Genomic DNA, 22416 nt, shown 5'->3' with positions numbered 1-22416 from the left:
TAAATTTAATGCACACTAATAATAATAAGTTAATACAAAGATGTCTGAAGAGAGAAAAATTGATAATATTGATGACATTACCATATTGTGTACTAGCTGGAAATCCTTCATAAACGAAATACATAAATATTTTATGCAAGAAATTACATTCATGAGATTATAAACATGCAATAAGAAATGAACTAAATTGAAATTAATATTGAATAAAATCAATTTAAGTATATAATAGAAAAATTGTAGGTTCCTTGAGGTGTTGAAACAAACTTGGTCTTGATAAATTTCATATTCAAAGAAATAAATTTTTAGAAAAAAAAAATTCTGTTTTAATATAAAAATAATAGTATTTTTTCCTTTATAAAATTTACAATTAAATTCAATACAAATATTATATGAAACAAAAAATAATTCATTGAATTAAAATTAAATTTATAATATTCTCATATAATTTAATAAAAAAATGTGAATATATATTATTAATATAATCATTGCAATATAGATTTATAAAAATATGAATTCTTAAGGATATAATCAGCAACATTACATTTTCTCTCTTATAACATTTACATGAATGAATATATTTATTACTATATAATCTAAATATATGTGGACGAATCCTCATATAAATTTATTTGTACAACACAAGTTTTATACGACGCTATATATAATAAATTTTTTTTCCATTTTGATAATGGCAGGTTAATAGGTAGTGTTAATTTGCAATTGTGAACATTTTTTCAGATATTACCTAAATCTCTGTACTAATTTATGAGATTCAATGAATTATTAAAAATATCAAGAAAGCTTTGTTAGAGCTTTGTTACTAAGTTGGAGATTCATGTGCACCACAAGGCACTGATTGTAAAAACTAGTTATTACACAATGAAAATCTCCTAATTCTATAATTTTACTTAATTCTTTATATTTAATTCATGATAATTATAATTATATTTCAAAAGCATAAATAAAAGCTATTTTTAGCAGATTTACATTTTCAGTATCTCTTTAAACTTACAATAAGTTAAGATAAAAATATTTTCTCATATTTTAAACATATATAAGTATTTAAAATATTTAAAAGATTATATATATGTATGTGCGTGTGTAAAATATTCGTTATGCTTTCCAGCATTCGCACAAATAAAACAAAATAAGTAATAATGATTTTATATCTTTATGAGATCTATATTTTATGAATTAGTTATGTCCATATCATCTTATAAATAAATTACTATCAATATACTTCACAATAAAGAATGTTTATAAATAAACAAAATTAGATTACCAAGCATACATTACTTATTATATATATATATATATATATATTTAACATTTCACAAACTTTGCATTCTAATATATATATATATATATATTAGAATGCAAAGTTTGTGAAATGTTAAATATTAATTCTATTCAAATAATTTAAAATGTGTTGTTTTCTTGAGATTATCATTAATAAAATAAAAAATATTATTCAAATGATAATATTGCAAGAATAATTATATGTGAATTATATTTCAATATTACTTGCTTGGAAATATTAAAGTTACCAAAGAGACAACACAATTCAAACTAATAAGATGTCGTATTATATAATCATCTTATAATTTCTGCAATCTACTTATATAACCATATTATATAATATTTCTTCAAAACATATGTGCATTTACAGTATATAATCTGTATCGTGAATTGAAACATTCTAACATATTTGAGGTATTCTTCATAAAAATATAATTTCTTCGCTATATATTATCTGAATCTATATCATTTCTTTATAATAATTTTACTTCATATTAATTTTTTCATATTAACAATCAATTCTATTTACAGAAATATATTAATGTTGAAAAAGTTATATATATATATATATATATAATTATATATCATCTATATTATATAACTATTTATATTAGAGAGCAGATTCTACAAGGAATCAAACTGACAGCAGAAAAATTGAAAATTAATTTAAAAAATTGATAGCAGGAAAATTTAAAAATTAATTCGATATTTAGCCGGATAAAGATACATTACGTTTAGATTAAGCCAAAATAAGGATATATTATGTTTGTTTCGATACACCTGATTGATTTGAAACAATTTTGTTCCTCTTGTGAGATAATTCGCCGTTTATTAGTTGAGAATTTTCTTGAATAGGTTGAGGATATTTTTGATCGGGATAGTTCCATGCTTGTATATCCGCTGTTCCAAATATTTGGTAGGCAATATATGTGCTACAGCATACACCTGCAGTGACTGCAAATACTTTTCTCCATGCATCAAGAGATTGCTATTGGAAACATTATTTTTTTTATATTACATTATATTACTTTTAATCCTTATTTTAATGGACAATATAGAACAATAAAAAAAGAAAAATATAACACTTACACTTTCTTGTGTAAGCAGACCAGCTGCTATAGGAGAAAGAAAACTAGCGGTCATGTGAATTGTTTGTGCGAACGCCAACACGGGTCCTAAAAAAGTATATCGATTTATAAATGTTGTAGAATCCCTACTAAATAAATATATTCGCAAAAATTACGCATACTCACCAGCAAAATTGGGTGCTATGTCGACAATATTAGCCATTGCACCCGCGTAACCAGCTGTTATAAGAGTAACAGCTATAAACCATACAATTAAAACGAGGATAATATCACAACCTAAGTATCCAATTAAAACTACGAGGAATCCAGGAACCACTTGAGCTATAAGGAAGAAAAAAATTATTAATAATTTACATACAGAATCTCTAAGTATTAATTAAGTAAAAAAACTCAGCAAACTTACATAGCGCAGTAAATATCTTGCGCACAGTAATTAAAGTCATGATTTGCCGCTTAACTAGGAGATCTGCGACGTAGCAAAATACAACAGAACTTAAGTAACTGCAGATAAAAGGAGCACCTGACAGGATGCCGTTCTAAAAAAATTAATTTGTTATTCTGATAAATATTATATCGATAAAATAAAAACGAAAATCTTTTGGATAATAAATAATACATACTGCCTGTATACTGAAGCCTAATACAGTCTTCATGTACATCGGACCAGGAATGATAAAAACATAATGTACCCATATTCTTCCAAAGGTTGTGATACCGATAGCCCATGCCGGCCAAGACGTGAGTATAGATTTCCAAGGTACAGGAAGATCCTTGAACACATTGAATAATATGTTAGCGTTCTTGTTCACGTAAAGAAGATATAATCGAATAACAGATACACATTGCCTTACCTCATTTGCTCCAATAACTTGGTTTCTAACACATTCCTGAATGTAACGGAGTTCCAGCTTGGATATTCTGGGATGCAAAGCGGGAGTATCGAAGGCGCAGAAGTACCAAAAAATGCACCAAATGAGGCCGATGCTACCAGTCGTATAGAACACGACCTTCCATCCGAAATGGGCGATGATAAACGCGCACAACGGGTAGGTCAATCCAATGCCGATGCTGAACCCTGAATATAGATAATCTAGATGTTAGGCGTAGCTCACCCTACGAGCTGGAGGAAAGCTGAAACATGATGCTTGTCGAATGGTCTTCAATCTTGGTTTGTTACGACACTCATGCGTAGTGATGATCGCTCTTCAGTCACGATGTATGTATTTCCCTGTAAAGCGATTCAAGTAAAGACTTAGTACGCAGGGATGAGGATGGACATGATGAAGCTGTTAATGGTGGAACAATGAAACTTCTATATCTGCAAATAATAAAAGCATATAAACTCGTTTTACCTGCAAGATAAGTGTCACTCTTTTTACACAGAGAGCGGTGTTACAAAAAAAAGTATAGTAATAAAGTGTCAGTAGATAAAAAAATTAATTATATGAAATTATAATGTGCATATGCATATAAGTTGAAAGAAGCAGGTTTTTTTTTCCTATAAAACGTTCTATTAAATAGACGTAAGACATAACACGTGTAATAGTAATTTGTAGGTAACATGAGAATATTTTTAATTTATATTTTTAAATATTACGAAACTCTTCACACCGTACATTAAACTAAATAATAATTATTCAATAGGAATTTATTTAATATGAGTCTCAGCAAAGATATAAAATTATTTTAGAATACATTTTGTGTTAGCAGCAAGTGAGTTTAACAAATTTAGATGTTTAGCTTAGTAAACATAAAAAGATAAACACGCCATGTCGGAAATATACGAAATAAAGCTTGTGGTCCGTCTCTGAGAAAATTTGAGTGAGAAGATGATTAGATCAGCTCGTACTGCAGACTGGACATAGCCAAAAGACAACTGATATACATATAAAAGAGACAAGTATATGTACAATATGTTTGACGAGCCTGGCTGATTCTACCAGCTGGAAGTATACTCGGCCTTTCTCATGCTGTTGAGCGGTCGCTGTTGAGTATACCCCTCGGTCCGGCGAATGCAACCTCGTTGAGATGAACTATTCAGGATCATTAATAAGCGATCAATTCACGCAGATCAATGCGCGCAGCGTTTATATAGAAAATTATTATTTTCATTTAATAACAAATTATATTCTTGGTCCAGAATTTTGACTGAAACAATAATGTTGTATAAAATAATTGCTTCTCATTCCATATTCCATTCTGAAAAAAGCGTGCATTAGTATTCACGGAAACACAATTAAAAAGAAGTATGCGACTTTCATTTTATGCCATTACATTTGTGACGCAATATGACGGAACGTCATATATAGCTTTAGCTTAATTTTGCCATATCGAACGTATCGAAGTTTCACTGTAACACATGAAAATCTTTGTTAGCGGCTAACACTTGATAACGTACCTTGAAAGGAAGACATGAAGCGTGAGCGTTCTACAGGTGGAATCCAGTGTCCAATTATGGCATACATTGCGGGCCACGTGAGTCCCTGTTTTCAAAAAGAAAAATAAATATAAATTGCCAAATTGAATCTATATTCCTGTCAAACTATATAAATCCAAGCATATATATGCAAGCAACATTCAGAAGAGAATTAAGACATCTAAAAAATTTGCAATATCTTTTAACTATCTTTATAATATATTTTAAATATTTGCACTATTTCTGGATATAATAGTAAAATTTTTTATAACTTTATCCATTGATTATATAAAGACTTACACTTGCGATGCCTTGTATACTCCGCAACGCTATCATTGCTCCGTAATGGATTTCCGCAGCAGTCGGCATAAGAAGGCTGCATATGGCAGTAACAACTTGAGATCCGCCAAATATGGTTTTAGTACCGAAATATTGAGTGAGAATACCACCGAGCATTTGCGATAGTATATAACACCAGTAAAAGGAGCTGAGAATAGCTGACTGGATAGCTGGGCTCCACTCGAACTCACCATCCTCCTGTTCACAAAAACATAACTTTGTAAATGTTGTTTATGCACAAGAATCATTTCGTTAATTGCAACAAGCTTGCATTAAATAAATTAACCTAAATGAATTAACCGAAAAATATGATTGGGTTTCTTTAATATTTAAAAAAATTCAGTAAATAGTCTAAATCCTCGAGATCTCTATTGTTTGCATTAAAAAATGTAGATACTACACTTTATAATTTTTGAGAAATAATAAACATTATTTTCAAATTAAGATCTCTGCTGATTTTTTTCATTATTATAACTATGCAATTTTTTTAAATGACATTTCAAAAAATTTATTATACTAATTTATTAAAATTTAATTTAATTTTACTCGCCTTGAATCAATTAACAATATTGATAATAAAATTAGAAATATTATTAGTTTTGCGTGTCATGTAATCTCATCTGACAAATGGAATAAATGTTATAAATTATCATCATTCATTTCATCTGGTCAAAATAAATGACTCATTACGACTACATCTCTTAATCACATTTGCTTCTCTTACACATTATAACAACAAAACGCATAAAAAAATGCTAATTAATCTTATTCCTTGACATTTAAATATTGCGCATTTTCGAATTTTATTCGAACTTCAGTATAAAACCTATTCACATTCTCTTTCTTTATTACGTATAGATTATATGTATTGATTCATGTTGTCTATAGATTCATTAAGATCGAAGGAATAAGTTTCTTGAAATTAATTATTTAGCGTATTTATTATTGGAATTTTATTTTTTTAATATTGAATTTTATTTATACATGAAACTACAAAGAGAAAAATTTTGCTTGCTCTTTTAACACATGGATGTATTTACGTTTTGTATTGATGATATGAATAATGATACCTGCGTCACATTCAACAAAGCTATAAACAGGTTGTCGTGACGTTAATTGTGCAAGTCATTATACGAAATATCTTGACTTGACTGGATTTGAATATACGTACATTACACGCGTATATTTGTTTTTCCATTTAAACATAATTTGATAATATAAATTGGACAAAATTAGCTTGATAGAGAAAAAGGTGGACTAAAAAAATTTGAAAAAAAAAAAAAAAAGATTCGTTAACGCAGATTGGCAGAAAATAAATCATTGTTTTATTCAATTATTATATGTAATAAACAATAAAAAATAGGTACTATGCAATTATTATCGCATTATCACAATGTATATATACATACCTCCGACCTGATTATAGTGGTATTTTCCACATGTGACGTATTCAACATTGTGTAACAATGGGACATTATCGCGGTAGTTTCATTGTTCGATGTTGCCGGTATTTTTGCCATAGCCACCATAGCAATGTTGATATCCGTTCTCATCATGAAAGACACGAGGAATCCGGAAAATGAGAGTATATAGAGTACGACCCGTGCTGGTACCATATCTATAATCGGAAAGTGTGTTAATGTGATTATGACATAGACACATAACATAATGATTATGTAATAAATTTGCATAGAAAGCAAATTTATAATCGCGATATTTCAATTTTTTTAATAAGACTTTTTTGTAAATATTATTAAAGAATAGTACCTCCTAATCTTCGTAAACTGCAAGGTGGTCGTTCTTTATACATATTAGATTCCTCATACCTGTAAGATAAAATTACTACAGAATATTCAACAAATAGAATTCAACAAATACACAATAAAATCAAATCGTATCAAAATGACATGCTTAATATTAATGATCGTCACTTTGTTTAACGAGAAGCGATAATGAGAAATACGATAAAATAATCATAACATATTTCATAAGATATATATGATGAAATTAAATAGTTTTCTATCTAGAAAATGTTTGTGCAAATAAAAAAGCAGATTATATAAGATGTTCTAAAAATACCATTTAATAGTAGATTCTTTGGCTAATTTGGAATAGATTTTTTTTCTTAGGAGAAATGTCATCATTTTTTACAAGGTCTCAATTTTTTCCATCATATATTTATATATAACTAAGCTTTAAAGAAAAATTTTATTAAATTAAATTTTATCTAAAATTTAAAATAAAAAACGAAGAAGTTTTTTTGGCTCTCCACAAAATTTAGTTTATGAGAAACTTTTTGTTTTCAATTTGAATGTTATCCGTTAGTTGTTTGAACATTTTCACTAAACAAAAATTGTTTAAATGAACAGAGAATCTATTAGAAAATAAAATAACCGAAAGTTTTGAGATACATATTACACAAAAAAGATATACAAAAATAATTGCTAAAATAATTAATAGTAAAGAAAGTGTATAGATAAAAATAAGAATATGTTCTCAAATATGTTGCTTTACCTTTGAAATTCTTCCATTTTTTGTGCGGATACAGTTGTTTGAATAAAGTATACGAATTTGTTATGCAAAATGAAAGGACAAAGATCACCTCGGGTTCTGCAACATAGAGAGAATTTATTTAATTTAACAATTGTTATTTTATCGTCTTATGAGCTTTTGTTCAACGTATAATATATGGCGTCAATAGGCTTGCAAGGTATTCAAAGTATTACGAGGTCATGACTTATAAGAATAAGATGAAATTCCTACGCGGAATTTATATCGACATTCTTGAAGCTCTTCGTATGACAGTCTTCACAAAAATTTATTTATGAATATTATGTCTCCATTAAGATACGGAAGAGAAATTAATTTTATGTAAAAATTTAGCTTTTTATCCACACAATAGATTATGGATAAATAATTTAATTATTATTATTCCATCCGGAAGTCCTCAGTTTAGATAATTTAATTATTGTACGTGTCGCTATTTGCAATTTTGCACATATCTTAACAGTACATCTATAATAAACTATTCAACACATCTACAATAGTATAAATCTATGTTTAAATTTTATAATATTGTTTAAAAATCTTTACAGGCTATGTATTTTGTAGAATGATCAGCATAGTTATATATATATATATATATATATATATATATATGTATATACATTATTCATTATATCGATTTTAATTATTTTTAGCTTGTAAATTATAATATAATATTGATTATATATATAATTAGTAATTAATTGTAATATTATAATTAATTAAATACGACGTAAAAATTATTATCATACATTTTATTCTTCTAATCACAATCTAATTTATCACCTAATTTGTTACATTTGTCACCTTTAATTAATATTTACTACCAAAGGAAAATGTGATTATGATAAAATACTTTATAAACACGTCATTTTGGATATCGAAAAAGCATATACATATATTACACATATATTATTTAGTGTATTTTTAAATTCCACAGTTTATATAAGCATTGAATTAAAGTTAGCAAATTTTTCACATCTACGATATTCAAATGAAATGTTGACCTCTCTGCACAAAGCATAGGCACGTGGGATGATTTCAAGAAATTGTTGTCATCACACACAAAGGAAAGATGTCTGCATTTATATGGGATTTGCGCGAAATTAATTAATAATAAAGCTAGAGAGATATACAAAGATTAAAAATATATGACAACTATGCAAGAAGAAAAATAGCAATGAAAATAATGTAATCGAAATTAAAATACAATTTTTGAAAATAGAATGTTAAAGTGTATAAAATTTACAGACTAAATAGTTAAATAGGTTTTTACTTTATTACTTTTATTAAATGCAATATATAAAAAATTATTTTAACAATACAACGTGCACAGGATTACAATATGTACTATATGATCAGATTTACATGGTATACAATAACAGAAAATGTATCTTTGATAATTTCTCTAATATTAAATAAATTGTATTTAGATTTATTATACATAGAAATATTAATAATATCAAATAAAATTTTTAATTCATTATATATCAGAGATATTCGCACAAACTATCAGAAATTAAAATTATTGAAAAAAAAAAATCATATACTTCAGGAACATTTTGCTAACAAAGATTCAGTATTTATTCATATAAAAATCGAAAGCCAGAAGAATAATTCCGAGACATTTTTTATCTAAGTAATTTCATATTTTATGTCTCGTCATGGTATTACGTAAACTAATTCTTTGTTAGTAGATTATTTCAAACTGTGATCGCGTATTAGCGGAAAAATCAAGTACCTTATAACTTGAGATGCAATTATGTTTTTTATCCTTATTTGTATCAAGGTAAAACACTGAGTAAAATTCGCTGGATCGTAATAATGAATAATCAACAAATAAAAAATGCATAGTTAATATGCATGATTAGAAGAAGTGACATTTCTATGAGTAAACTTTATAAATACACTTAATTTAGAATTTTTAATTTGTGTAGAAAATTACAAAAAGCGCAATATTAATGTTAATTTTCATATATAACTTTCACTTTTTAATGTAGAGATAAAACACTTCTAAAATGTAAACAATAAAACACTTAAAAAAATTTAATATGATGATATTGACACTTTTTGTAAAAATTAATAAAAAACACATATTACACTTTTTTTAGCTTCTCTATGAAAGATTTATATTATCAAGAATGTTCTTTGGAAATATGTTGTTTTATTGTTATATTTTTTCTTGTTTGATTAGAAAAAAATTATAATCATAAGCCAAAGTGTGAGCAATGACATTAGCATCACTTATTATTTTCATTTTCAATGAATCATGTTAAAGATGAATGAAAAGTTTAAAGTAAAAAAGAGAAAAAAAGCAACACAGGACATTATTACTCCGTTTGTAATAAATGTAATCTGCGATGAATGGGAAAATTTGCAACATCAACATTTTTTTCGCTTTCGAGTCATATTATATATCAAATATACAATGACTGTAATGTGTGTATAAATAACAGATAGTGAAGTTGAACAAGTCACATGGGATGATTTCAAGAAATTGTTGTCATCACACACAAATGAAAGATATATGCATTTATATGGGATTTGCGCGAAATTAATTAATAATGAAGCTAGAGAAATATACAAAGATTAAAAATATATGACAACTATGCAAAAAGAAAAATAGCAATGAAAATAATGTAATCGGAATTAAAACACAATTTTTGAAAATAGAATGTTAAAGTGTATAAAATTTACAGACTAAATTCGCTTGTATTATAATGTCAACGTGTGTCTAAAATTATGCCACTTACATGAAAAATAAAACTTGGATACGTGCGAAGAAACGTGATTATAGTTTCACGAAATGTGATGTGAACGGCAGATATCGCAATACAATTGACATGATTGCAGACGGAACGAAATGCCGACACTGAAAGGCATACGAAAGGAATCGGACCACGAGGCGTTGACTATCTTTATGACCCCACCATTGCGCCGGTTTTCGATCGTGTTCTTGATAGTGTGCGAGACGAGAATAATACACACATTATAAGTATGATAAAACGTGGAAAACGTGGTCTTTCTAGATTGATTATTAATAACTATAATTCATAGTGTAAAATTAACAAGTATAAAATGTTTAATGTATAAAGTAATATAAAAGAAAACATATTTTATATCTAATAAAAGAAAAAATTAGAAGTATATATTTAGATTTCGAAATTAAATTTGTGTAAGTTTTTTAGTATACATTAAATTACATTCAAATAAATTTATGCTATAGTTATCTTGTAATAGAAGCAAAAATATGATTAATTAATTTTCTAAATAATAGTTTCTATATAGTACGATAATTGAATGGAGAAATTGATTAGCGAAGTAAGCAATATTACGTCACATAACTGAAAATAATTGTTAAAAACTAGATTATTATATTCTAATTTACTAAAACTATTATAATATTGAAAAAGATATAATTACAAAATAAGTAATACTTACTTAGGAAAGTAATTTTCAAATGACCATTTTATATAATAATAAAATTGAAGTAATTTATGTGATAACTCAAGAATGCGTTATCAGTAACAGGATTAATTAAACTTGTGTAGTAAAAGTAAATAAAACTCGAGTAATTTAGAAAAAAATATATTTTAATTCGCAAGATTGATATTTAATTAGAGAATATTATTACGAACTAATATTAAGTTTTCTTACGTAAATTTATCATTATTTTTCTTACACACAGTGTACATACAGTTGTCGATACAAAGCGCATTACACATACTCGTTATAAATTATTTCTTGGAACATTCTTAAGCATATTATACGATGAAACATAGAGACCGCATCTTGATCGATAAGTAAAGTTTATCTTCATACTTGTGGACAATTTCCTTCATAATGTTAGGCAATTAGAAAATTATTAAGAAAAATTAACAGTTTACTACCTGTTGCTGTTATCATGCAAAATATTCTGTACATTCACTGTACTGTTTTTTTGCTTCGTGGTTTCCACACAATTCTGTTTTTCAATAAGTTTTTCAATAATTTCAAACTATATATACTCATTGTTCATTTTTTGAGTGCTGTATTAGCTTAGAAAAGCTATATCATTTATTTGCAACAAAATCTTTTGATAAATTAATATAAGAACTCTCTCATTTTTGCGAGAATAATATTGTACTTACATAAGACATAACATTAATCAATAGTTCGTGTCATATTATAATACTAAGCAAATGATGATTCTTAATGCATGATTGATCTCACACAAGTTTCAAGGGCTTCTACATATAAGTTATTTTTCTGTTGATATACGACAATGAATTATTAAAATATGTATGTATATTAATATAATTTTATGTGAGTCAATGTCCAATTAAGTCGAATAATTTCAACGAGCTATCGCTTTTTTCATCTAAACAAAAAAAATTTGTCACTCACAATATTGGACTTAATTATCCATAATTGACCTTATCAAACTTGATAAACTTATCGAGGCAAGAATAATTTGACCAATGGAATTGTATTCGATGTCAGTATGAATATACGCCTCACAATGACCATGCATATAGCACATTCATTATATAGTTTCGTTTCTAACAAGCTGAATGCTATATTTCCTTATGTAAGTATTATTCTCGCAAAATGAAAGAGCTCTTATATTAATTTATCAAATAAAGATTTTGTCGTAAAAAAAATGATATAGCTTTTCTTTAGAAATAATAAGATACTCAAAAAATAAACAATGAATATATAGTTATAGAATTATAGAATATATAGTTTGAGATATTTATTAAAGTAAAAAAGAATCAATTGTGTGGAAAGCACGAGACAAAAAATAGTATAGAATTTGCAGATATTGCATTTTGCACGATAATATGCAACAGGTAACAAATTGATTCATAATTTTGCTTATTGATTAATAATTTTCTAATGGCGTAACATTATGAAGGAAATTGTCTACAATTACGAAGATAAAACCACTTACGTAGCTAACCTGATAAAAATTCTATTCAGTTCTGAGTAACTATAAATAAGAAAGAGACATTACAGATGTTTTATGTTATATGTATTTTAACAATGTGTGGTTAGTTTCCTAGAAATTTTTAATCATAATTACTATTAATTTCATTTTAATGGTACATGATAAAAACGATAAAAAAATGTAATGATAGTAAATGATCATTTTTAAAAGAAATTTTTTATAGAAAGTAGATTAACTTTTTTTTTATATAAACTTCTGTTTATTCTTATTATTTTATATTATTGTATTATTATATTTTTCATTAACAGTTGTAATTCCAATTTTATCATCACAATAAGTTTTATCAATTTTTAAGAAACTTATAGAGAGGAAGAGAACTAATTTACACGTTTGACTTTATTTTTTTATATTGTTATGTTATTATATTTTTCTCGTTAATAATTCCAATTAAAATTGCAATTTGTGATAATAATTTACATTTAATAATTGACTTGACTTACATTGACTTTTTGAGTAGTTAATTCGGAATTTGTTTTGAATAATTCCTCGGATAATGAATATAAATTGAAATAAACAAGATTATATATAATTTTCATATGATAATTAATGGTTAGGGAGAAACTCTACAATTCTTCTTATGCTAATGTCATTATTAATTTACCTTTAACTTTTTATTTCCAAAGTGAGGAAGTCAAACAAGTTCGGAATTTTTTTACATATAGAGAAAAATAGAGAGTGGACAACACAAAAGTTCTAACTTTGTAAAAAATTATTCCTAAGCATTATCGAAGGAAAAACTTCTGTCAGCTTACAATTAATGGCGCCAAATGATAGAGTACGTCGGTACGTCAAGGCTTCGATGAATGTTAGATAAAGATGTTGAAACAGCGTAAATTTTATATATTGATATTTTACCTTGATTATGACGTTCTTAGGGACGATAAATCGCGAAACAATAGGAAGATAAGTTGATATCGATACCCTAGAAAGGATATGTCATTGACATATCCATGACCACTACTCGTTTTGAGGTTAAGTGTATGCCGACTTCCTCGGTATCTATGAACTGCCACGTGGTCAATGATCAGCTGTTTTTAGGAGCGAGCTCGTGTAAACTATCACGCAAATCGAAGGACAGTCGATCGGAGACTCACCTTTGTATCGTTCCTTCGTCCAGCGAATACCTCGTGAAGCATCAGCATTCTCTTGCGCGGCATCTTCATCCACGCGACGCGGCACACGCAATAATTATCCGATGCCGCGGTATTGGCGTTTCAGGTTCACCCACTGTCGTCGATGAGCGAAGAAAATTCGTTACACCCAACAAAATTGAGAAAACGCGGTAGCGGATGACACGCCGCACTAGACACACGACCGCCGGCGATGTAATCGCTTGTTACGTCGGTCTCTTTGATGACGCTGTTGTTCACGTGACCCGAATACAAGCGATATACCGTGATCGATTGAAAGTCACTGCGCCGACGCGCAGTGCTGTAACACATGATGAGCGAGTTAAATGTGTGACTCATCAGCGAGATGATATCAGCATTAATAATGATTCATTTAAAGACTAATTCTTTAATAATAAATGATCTTTCTCTCTCTCTCTCTTCGTTTTTAAGAAATAAATTTTTAAATATTCAGGTTTATATATAGCATTCTTTTAAATGTATTTTACGAGATATGATCTTTTTAATAATTTTGAGGAAATAGTTTTGAAAGTAAAACATTTTCTTTTAAATAAATAAATGATGTAGCTAAATATTTTTTTCAAGAATACATCTAATAAATTAAGTAGATTTTGAGGCTACATGAGAAATTAATCTTTTTTTACATTTTAAAGAGTCTAGCTCAAAAAAATAAATCTTTTTAAAAGTATTTCTTAATATAAAAATATCTTTAATTGTAAACATTTATTAGATTTATTAGATTTTTATTTTTGTAGAAAGAAATACTAAATTGTTCAAGTAGTGACAATTTAATATTTGCAAAAGTAATCTTATACGTAAAATCTATTATTAATTTTTAATCTGCTAATAAATAATTAATAATATTGACAATTTAATATTTGCAAAAGTAATCTTATACGCAAAATCTACTATTAATTTTTAATCTATTAATAAATAATTCATAATTTATAATTATGATTATTTATATTTTATATTATATATTTATTGTAACTTTTTAAATTACAATGTAAATAATGTATTAGCGGTTTTATTTTTTAATTTTCATGTTCACTGAATATATATCACCACTTGTAATTTTAGTTCAAAGTCGATCTATTGAAGGTTTTTTACTATTTTAGTCTTTCAAGTGCGATTGGACTATTAAACTTCTTGTACAGTTAGAATAAAAACTTTTAAAATCTGTTCCTAATAAATTACAATTGTCCGAAGTAAAGTGTGTGAAATAAGGCGTACAAAATTTTAAATTACGCTATATCGGATATTGTATTAATTGAAAATTACAAATAGAAAAATATAGCTGTAAAAAGAGAAAGTAAACATTATTAAAATATAGTATCTCTAATGTGTTATTTTTAAAATAAATATTGATGAATAAAATACATATTGCTGAAAAATAAAAGTTTTAAATGAAAATTTGTTTTTGTTCTTACATGCTGTAAATTAACAATCAATTATGTACCTCCCTTACGTTGAATCTATTTAAATCGACTTTTCTTACGTCGTATATTGTACATACAACTTCGGACGAATAACTATTTTTTGGCGACGTAAGAAAATTTATGTAAATGTTGTCGAATTCGTTCATTAACGCTATCATCCAAAACATGAGCCAGGGAAATTCCTCAATTCAGTCGAGAAAGAGACTTCCAAGAAATTCATTATTCTTATCACACGATAACAATTGCAAGTAGGTTATATTAGCATATGTCACATTTATACAACAATGAAAAATGTACACTTTATTAGCAATTACTAATATATTGCTTGTTAAGATAAAATAACGTAGCATTTTACTAGATTGAAGGTATTGCCCTCGCCATCATGTATAACAAACACTACAACAAAAGATTCTCAAACTCTGAAAACAGATCCTTCGGAAGACAAAGTTGTTCTCGATTATAACAAATCTTCGAATCAAATCAATAGAACGGTAACTGTGCAATATATTTTATTATATATGTATATAGAGTGCAAAAGAATATGCCAAACTTTATTTACATGTTTGCTGTCAGGTTTCCAATGCGAATTTTTCCTCGAGAAAATTGTGGAATAATGCTTCCAAGATGACTAAGAACTCCATTCCTGTAAATAGTGTAATCGAAGAAGGTTTTTAAAAAATTTTATAATAATGCGTGTAGTATACATTGAGAAGAGTTAATATTTAATAACGAATATATAATGGAAATTTGTTAACACATTATTACAACACTTTATACAAAGTGTATTACACATGAAATTAGAGAGAACGTTCGTAATTTCCATGTTTTATTTGAAATTATATAATTATATCATTGTTATCGCACTGATTTCAGAAAGTGAGCTCATTAGTATGTTAACGAAACAATTGCATCTGGCTGAGTCACAAATGCGAAAGATGCAAACCGTTTTAACGAAAGCCGAGGAGGGATTACGAACCAAAGATCAGGAAATCGGTCGCTTAAAGCGGAAGGTTCGCTGTACGCTTCTCTTAATCTAGGAATGTAATACTACCTAATAATTTATGACAAACTTTTGGCAGAAAACTAATCTTTCTTGGATTTAATTACATTTGCGAGTATTTTTTATTTGTTTTTATTTATAAAATAATATTGAATATATTTATATCTTCACGTAGTCTTTATTTCTCTCTTTCGCTAATTATTTTTAATTATATGTAATTTTTGTTTTTTTTGGGGTGTGGGAGGGGGGGGGGAAAGATACTCTTCTAATTTCATGTTTTTAGTTTAAATTTAAATTTAATTTTGACTTCGCTTCTTTGGATGATATATGATATTATTTTGGCATAGATCAAAGAATGGGAAGCTAAGTACAAAAATCAGGAACTCTTGCGGAAAAAAGAGCAACGAACTCAGGCTAATAATTCCGAATATTTCTATCAACGATGTCTGACGTTAGAACACAAGATCGTCGAAATGGAGGTTTAAATTTATGTTTTATAGATATTCGTGCTTGATAGCAAAAATTAGCAATTACAACATTGCGATATTGCAGAAGTTCTTAGCTGATTATGGACTGACATGGGTGGGTGATGCGAAAAACGCGATGAATATAGATGGCGATAGCAAGTAACTAAAATAAACATTATTAGTTTGAAGTGAAAGCAATCGATTTAATAATTAGTAATTTCGTTGTAGTAATTATCTCGACGCCTGTTATGATCAGTTAGTTGCGAATATCGATCAGTTGAATCTAGCCGCGGGAAAGGGCGAAGTTCACATTCACCATAACGAAAAAGGAGGAGGAGCGACCTTTAAAGTATTATTCTAATTTGTAAAGCGTGTTTTAACGTCGCGTACATTACAGAAATAACGAAGCAAAGTATCACATGCTTAATTATGTAATATATTTTTCAATAAGATACATTTTAAATGTCAAACTTAAATTAATTTGTTAATTGTTGATCAGTCATTGAAATTAATGTAGTAATTTACTCATATTTTGTTAATTGGCAATCAACGTTTTCTTTATACATTTTATGATTGAAGACTCCGTCCTGCATAACGTTGAAATTTTACAAAAACGGTATGATCGTCAAAGAAGGAGCATTGCGACCTTACAATGATCCGACTACAAGCTCGTTCATTCGCGATATTCTGGATGGATACTTTCCGTCTGAATTGCAGCAAGGATATCCTAATGGAGTACCCTTTATAGTGAATTATTTGTCAAATAAGATTTTAGGATATATGATTTGTTATTTGCATTTTTTTTTACTACGAATTCTTTTGATTAATGCAAAATCGATTATTAGCTAACAAAAATTTAATTGGCGGTCATAATTTTTTATTTTCTTTTGTAGATAGAAGATTACAGAACGGAATTATATGTAAGCGACACCGCGAGCTTTCCAGGTCAAGGATATCGGTTGGGAAAACAATCTGCAGTAGATAGCTTATTATCAACTAACTCGCGCAGATCAAATACCGTTTTTCAAAGATCTGGTCGTATCCATTCTTCATCAAAAGATAACACTTCTGAGAATATTCCACTTTTATCTCTTCAAACAAATCGGTATTATCATTGCTTAGTCAGAACAAATAAATATTTAAAAATTTATCATATTAACATATATCTTCAAATGCAAAATATAATTAAATTTATCTATTGTTTCTTATAATTATATATAAAAAAACATTTTCTAAATTGTTAGCCAGGTTATAATCGATTTTTACACTTTATATTAGTTTATTGAAATCTAGAATCTCTTTGGAAACACCTTCTTCTGATTTATTCTCTTTGAGATCGCAAATTATGGCTTCACATAATAATGCTTGTTCGAGTTCTCATCTTCAGTCTCATATTAATGCTGAGTTGGCACGAAGTAGTCGACGAGAAAAAGTAAAGTTATCGACAACTCTTTAGTAAAATTCTTATATCCCAAAATATAACAAATATTATTATTTTGAAAAAAAGAGAGAATTAGCTACGAAAAATATGGAATTTGATATGTCGAATGAGCAACCATTCTTGTCGAGGGATGCTTTGAAAACTCAAAGTAACAACAGGACAAGATATTACAGTTCTTCCGAGAGATCGTCATCCAGGTTTTCTTTCGCATCAGATAAATAAGAAATAAAATTAGCATTTATTCCTGCCTAATTTGACATAAATCATAGTTTCATTTATTTTCGATTAAATTATATTCAAATTGAACTTTGTTAGTCGGCCGGGGACTGCTGGAAGTCGCCTTCGGCCGCGTTCCAAATCAGCTAGTTTATCTGGAGGACGATTAAATATTGGTATACAATCGATATTACGGTCAAAGGCTTCGAGCACAGCAGAACTTAATGATATCGGCGAACTCAAGATCGCCAATCTCATCTCTGGATGTTCTACGACGAAACATCCTCGCGTCTCAAAATCAGCTACTTATGCAAGGAAAAGTACGGTGAGAAATACGTCTGACTGTCAACAGCAAAATATGAGAAAAATAATGTTTTGCCAAAAGTGAAATGCATTTGAATATGATATAAAATTTATATAAAAATTCAAGTGTTATTGTTTTAGCCTCCATTGTTACATCAGATTAATGAGGCAACTGGAAAACCCGGTGAGTTGCGATTGAAAGTTAGATCATTAACTGGTAGTACTGTATATTTGGTGCATGTGTTTGCTGACGAATCGGTGGCGAAATTATACGAATTACTTGATAAAGCTATGCAAACATCCGGACATAGAGGATATAAAGCTGTATTGAGCGGGTAAAAAGATATCTGATTTATTTTATTGATTGACATTTCGATATTAACGATACCATTAATTTGTTGTTAATTTATGGAGTGTGTTTCATTTTCTATCTATTTGCATTTTTGATTTTTCAATTAATATAATTTTTTAAAGATATTCGTCAAAGAGATTGGAACGTATAAATGCATCTTTAAAGGAAAGTGGTATCAGCAGAGATTGCGTCCTTCATCTTGTGAATGATTGAATGTTTATCAACTCGTGAAAATAGAGTTTTCTATATGTCATGTTTGTTAAAACAAGTAATGCTGTAAATTGAAAGTCTTTGATGTATAAATTTGCAAATATAGCAAATATGTGTACAATTTATGTGTACACATTTTAAAATATTTTTGAGATTTACTAAAAACTTCTAGTTAATGTACTTTGTAAAAAATAAAGATGTATGTAATACAAACAATAATAATATGTATAATGCAAATAATATAGAAAAGAATGATTAGAAATAGTTGATAATATGAGATAATGATGGATAAATGCAAAATTATCATTGTTTTATCAGTGCTCATTCATTAAAGATCATTTTTACACACATAGTCAATGAATATAAGAAAAGATAACCTTTTGATCTTCAATTCCATAATAATCAATGTAACGCGTGTCATTTCAGTAAAAATTAGGAAACAAAAATGTCTTGTTTTGTTGATCAATGATGAAAGATTTTACGTTGGCAAGATACATACATATTTTTTAAATGACACACCCCCACTCTCTCTCTCTCTCTCTCTCTCTCTCTCTCTCTCTCTTTGTTTTGACTTGAATATATATATATATATGTATATACAGGGGGTCCCAGAATTCGCGGACACGGAATTCACAACGTGATTATCTGTGCCAAAAGAGGCAACTTTTTCCTCAGCAAAAATGTCGAGAAAAATTATCATTTTTTGCTAGTTTTCTATTATACAAATTTTGCTATTATATATCTCTGTAACTAAGTCTTAAATAAAAATTTTAGTAAAGTAAACTCTACCTAAAATTAACTGCAGAATATATGTGTGTTAATCTTTTAATTCTACAAAGTTTGGTTTGCGAAAAACCCGTCTTTTTCAATTGCTTATAACTGGAAATTGATCCTTCGACATTTTTGCTGAAGAAAAAGTTGCTTCTTTTGACACGAACACGCTGTGTACTCCGTGTCCGCAAATTCTGGGAATCCTGTGTATATATATATACACAAGATTCCCAGTATATATATTCCCAATATATATATATATATATATATATATATATATATATATATATATATATATATATATTGCCAACGTAAAATCTTTCTTATAGAATATATAATATATATATATTCTATATACAATTAATATTTGCATATACAATGGATGGCGAAACAATACTTATCTCCATTATAATTAACCCTAAAGGTCATTGCTCTATAACTTAGGATTCCAATTAGAGAATGGATTGATTTATGATTCAGTTGCTAATTACTGATATGTACTTGAAAGTAACATTGTTATTAAAGCACATTTTTTAAAGAAGATTTATAATATATGTTATTTAAAATTTTTCCATTGAATTATTTTGTATAACATAACGACAAATATGTCTTTATTATTTATATTAAATCAATTTTTAATTTATTTTATATTAAAGAAAAAAGTTAAAGTAATAGTAAATAAGAGACTTTAAATGCATATCCATAAATTCTTCTAAATGGAAATTTATTTAATCATTACGTTTTATTAAATATTAATAATTTTGAGTCATTTTTATTAATAAAATATTGTAATATATTTAATGCAATTTGTTATTCATATTATATTCCACATTTTAGTTATGAATTTATTTACATACATGAATTTATTTAAACTTATATTGCATGTTTCTTTCTCCTTTTCTCTTGGTGTATTTTATTTGTGATATTAATAACTTATTATTACAAAATTAGTTTCTTTTATGTTACTATATTTTATTAATATTATTATAATAATATTATTATAATAATATTAATGTTATAGTTAATTACAAGATATATGATTACATAATTACATAATTTTAATTAAGAAAATTATATCATATACATTTTTTTAAGAAATAATATTCTTTTATACAAAAGAGATTCTACATTTTATTACTTTTTTTGCTGTATTGATAAAAAACAGAAAGATCAAAATAATCCATGAAATTATTACATTTAGCTGTAACAATTTCTATCACTTATGAATACGTGCTGTTTAATAGGATTTTATATTATTATCAGATTTATCAAAGCACTAGATTTATACATCGTATATTCACAAATGGTTGGAATATACGATGCATTAAATAATATAATGGTATGCATACATTTGCGCGCAAGTGCCGGTATTAGAAAATTTTCAGAATTTTCTATCATCGCGACAAATTACGTCACGATAGCTTCGAGCCTTATCAATCAACAAGATAGGACTCGCGTAGATTTATTTATGAATCCCTACCGACAGATCTGTCAACGGAAGCTTTTCGATCAGATATCGAGGCAGAACGGTTAATAAGAGGTCCTGTTTGTCAATCGATATCCAAACTAGTCGACACTCCCCCGGGGAAATTCCTAGCGTAGTGGCTCGTAAATTTTGCGAGTACCGAGCGAGCCAGGCTTCACTTAACGGCTTTATTATTGAAAATAAAGGAACGCAATCAACTTGATCGAACGTTCGTACCGTGGTAAAATGTAAAACATGTAAGGGCGAAGAACCGAAAAGAACTTATCAATGATTACATTATTTTGTTAATTAAAAACTAAATAAAGTTTTCCAGATTAATGCAATAGTAATGAATAAGCAATAAAGTTTTCCATATTAATGCAATAGTAATGAATAAGCATACGTGTATTTTAATGCGTTTGATGATGCAAAACTACAATTATGAACAGCAATTATCTTGGCGAATGACTTGGCGGCTGATGAAACGACGCGTATTTTATGCATATTTAACGAAGGTTTACGTAATTGATTACTTTACATTTTCATATCTACGTTAGTATTAACAAATGATAAACTATCATCAAATTTATGTACAATTATTTTAAATTGTACCATTTTCTTGGCAAACGAAAACAACAAGAATTTTATGCAACGATATTATATAATATTTGATGAAGAATTTAATGAATATAACGGTTTTTTCATATTCAATTTAATGTATTGACACTTAATAAACTATTATTAAATTTATCTATGTAATTATTTTAAAAAGTTTATATACTTATAAATAAATATTTAAATGTTTAAACTAAAATAATCCAAAAAAATATATAAACTGCGAATATTATATTGCGAGTTTCCTTATCATCGATTATTTGATGTAATTCGATTGTTGAATAAACTCAACTGAACAGGCTTCCAGTTTTCATATTGTTCCAAAGATGAA

General features: G+C 27.6%; 2 protein-coding genes across 4 annotated transcripts; one reads left to right on the top strand and one right to left on the bottom strand.

The window, feature by feature from the left end:
• Positions 1-1919: 1919 nt before the first annotated feature.
• LOC140669447 (sialin) lies at positions 1920-14024 on the bottom strand. Of its 3 annotated transcripts, none has more exons than XM_072899306.1 (12): positions 13532-13707; positions 7657-7752; positions 6910-6968; positions 6552-6760; positions 5104-5340; positions 4786-4870; positions 3239-3462; positions 3008-3157; positions 2791-2923; positions 2553-2708; positions 2389-2474; positions 1920-2287 (listed from the first exon to the last, which is right to left on the bottom strand). In XM_072899306.1, the coding sequence occupies exons 2-12, from the start codon at positions 7671-7673 to the stop codon at positions 2060-2062; spliced, it is 1584 nt and encodes a 527-aa protein (XP_072755407.1). In that variant the 5' UTR covers positions 7674-7752; positions 13532-13707; the 3' UTR covers positions 1920-2059. The 3 variants fall into 3 exon arrangements, with proteins under 3 accessions (XP_072755407.1, XP_072755405.1, XP_072755406.1); XM_072899304.1 differs by lacking the exon at positions 13532-13707 and adding an exon at positions 13771-14024 and having other exon boundaries at positions 1921-2287; XM_072899305.1 differs by lacking the exon at positions 13532-13707 and adding an exon at positions 10440-10645 and having other exon boundaries at positions 1921-2287.
• Positions 14025-15258: 1234 nt separating this feature from the next.
• Positions 15259-19523, top strand: LOC140669724 (uncharacterized). The gene is made up of 14 exons (XM_072899777.1): positions 15259-15493; positions 15604-15736; positions 15819-15912; positions 16119-16255; positions 16593-16724; positions 16798-16871; positions 16941-17061; positions 17292-17459; positions 17606-17817; positions 17991-18144; positions 18220-18350; positions 18469-18694; positions 18814-19007; positions 19147-19523. Exons 1-14 carry the CDS (start codon positions 15372-15374, stop codon positions 19235-19237), a joined length of 1989 nt encoding a protein of 662 aa, XP_072755878.1. The 5' UTR covers positions 15259-15371; the 3' UTR covers positions 19238-19523.
• Positions 19524-22416: the final 2893 nt, after the last annotated feature.

Source organism: Anoplolepis gracilipes, chromosome 9, assembly GCF_047496725.1.
Source record: "Anoplolepis gracilipes chromosome 9, ASM4749672v1, whole genome shotgun sequence".
NCBI classification, from domain to species: Eukaryota; Metazoa; Arthropoda; class Insecta; order Hymenoptera; family Formicidae; genus Anoplolepis; species Anoplolepis gracilipes.
Note: the sequence above shows the minus strand (reverse complement) of the source record. Positions and strands in the feature narration are given on the sequence as shown.

Excerpts from the sequence above, each read along its gene's own strand:
- LOC140669447 (XM_072899304.1), bottom strand. Across the intron at positions 2,924-3,007 it reads TAGGCTTCAGTATACAGGCA|AACGGCATCCTGTCAGGTGC; the intron begins GTATGTATTATT and ends TAATTTTTTTAG. Across the intron at positions 2,475-2,552 it reads CATAGCACCCAATTTTGCTG|GACCCGTGTTGGCGTTCGCA; the intron begins GTGAGTATGCGT and ends ATACTTTTTTAG.
- LOC140669724 (XM_072899777.1), top strand. The coding sequence starts at position 15,372 with ATGTTGTCGAATTCGTTCATTAACGCTATCATCCAAAACATGAGCCAG. Across the intron at positions 16,725-16,797 it reads ACAAGATCGTCGAAATGGAG|AAGTTCTTAGCTGATTATGG; the intron begins GTTTAAATTTAT and ends GCGATATTGCAG. Across the intron at positions 19,008-19,146 it reads TATAAAGCTGTATTGAGCGG|ATATTCGTCAAAGAGATTGG; the intron begins GTAAAAAGATAT and ends AATTTTTTAAAG.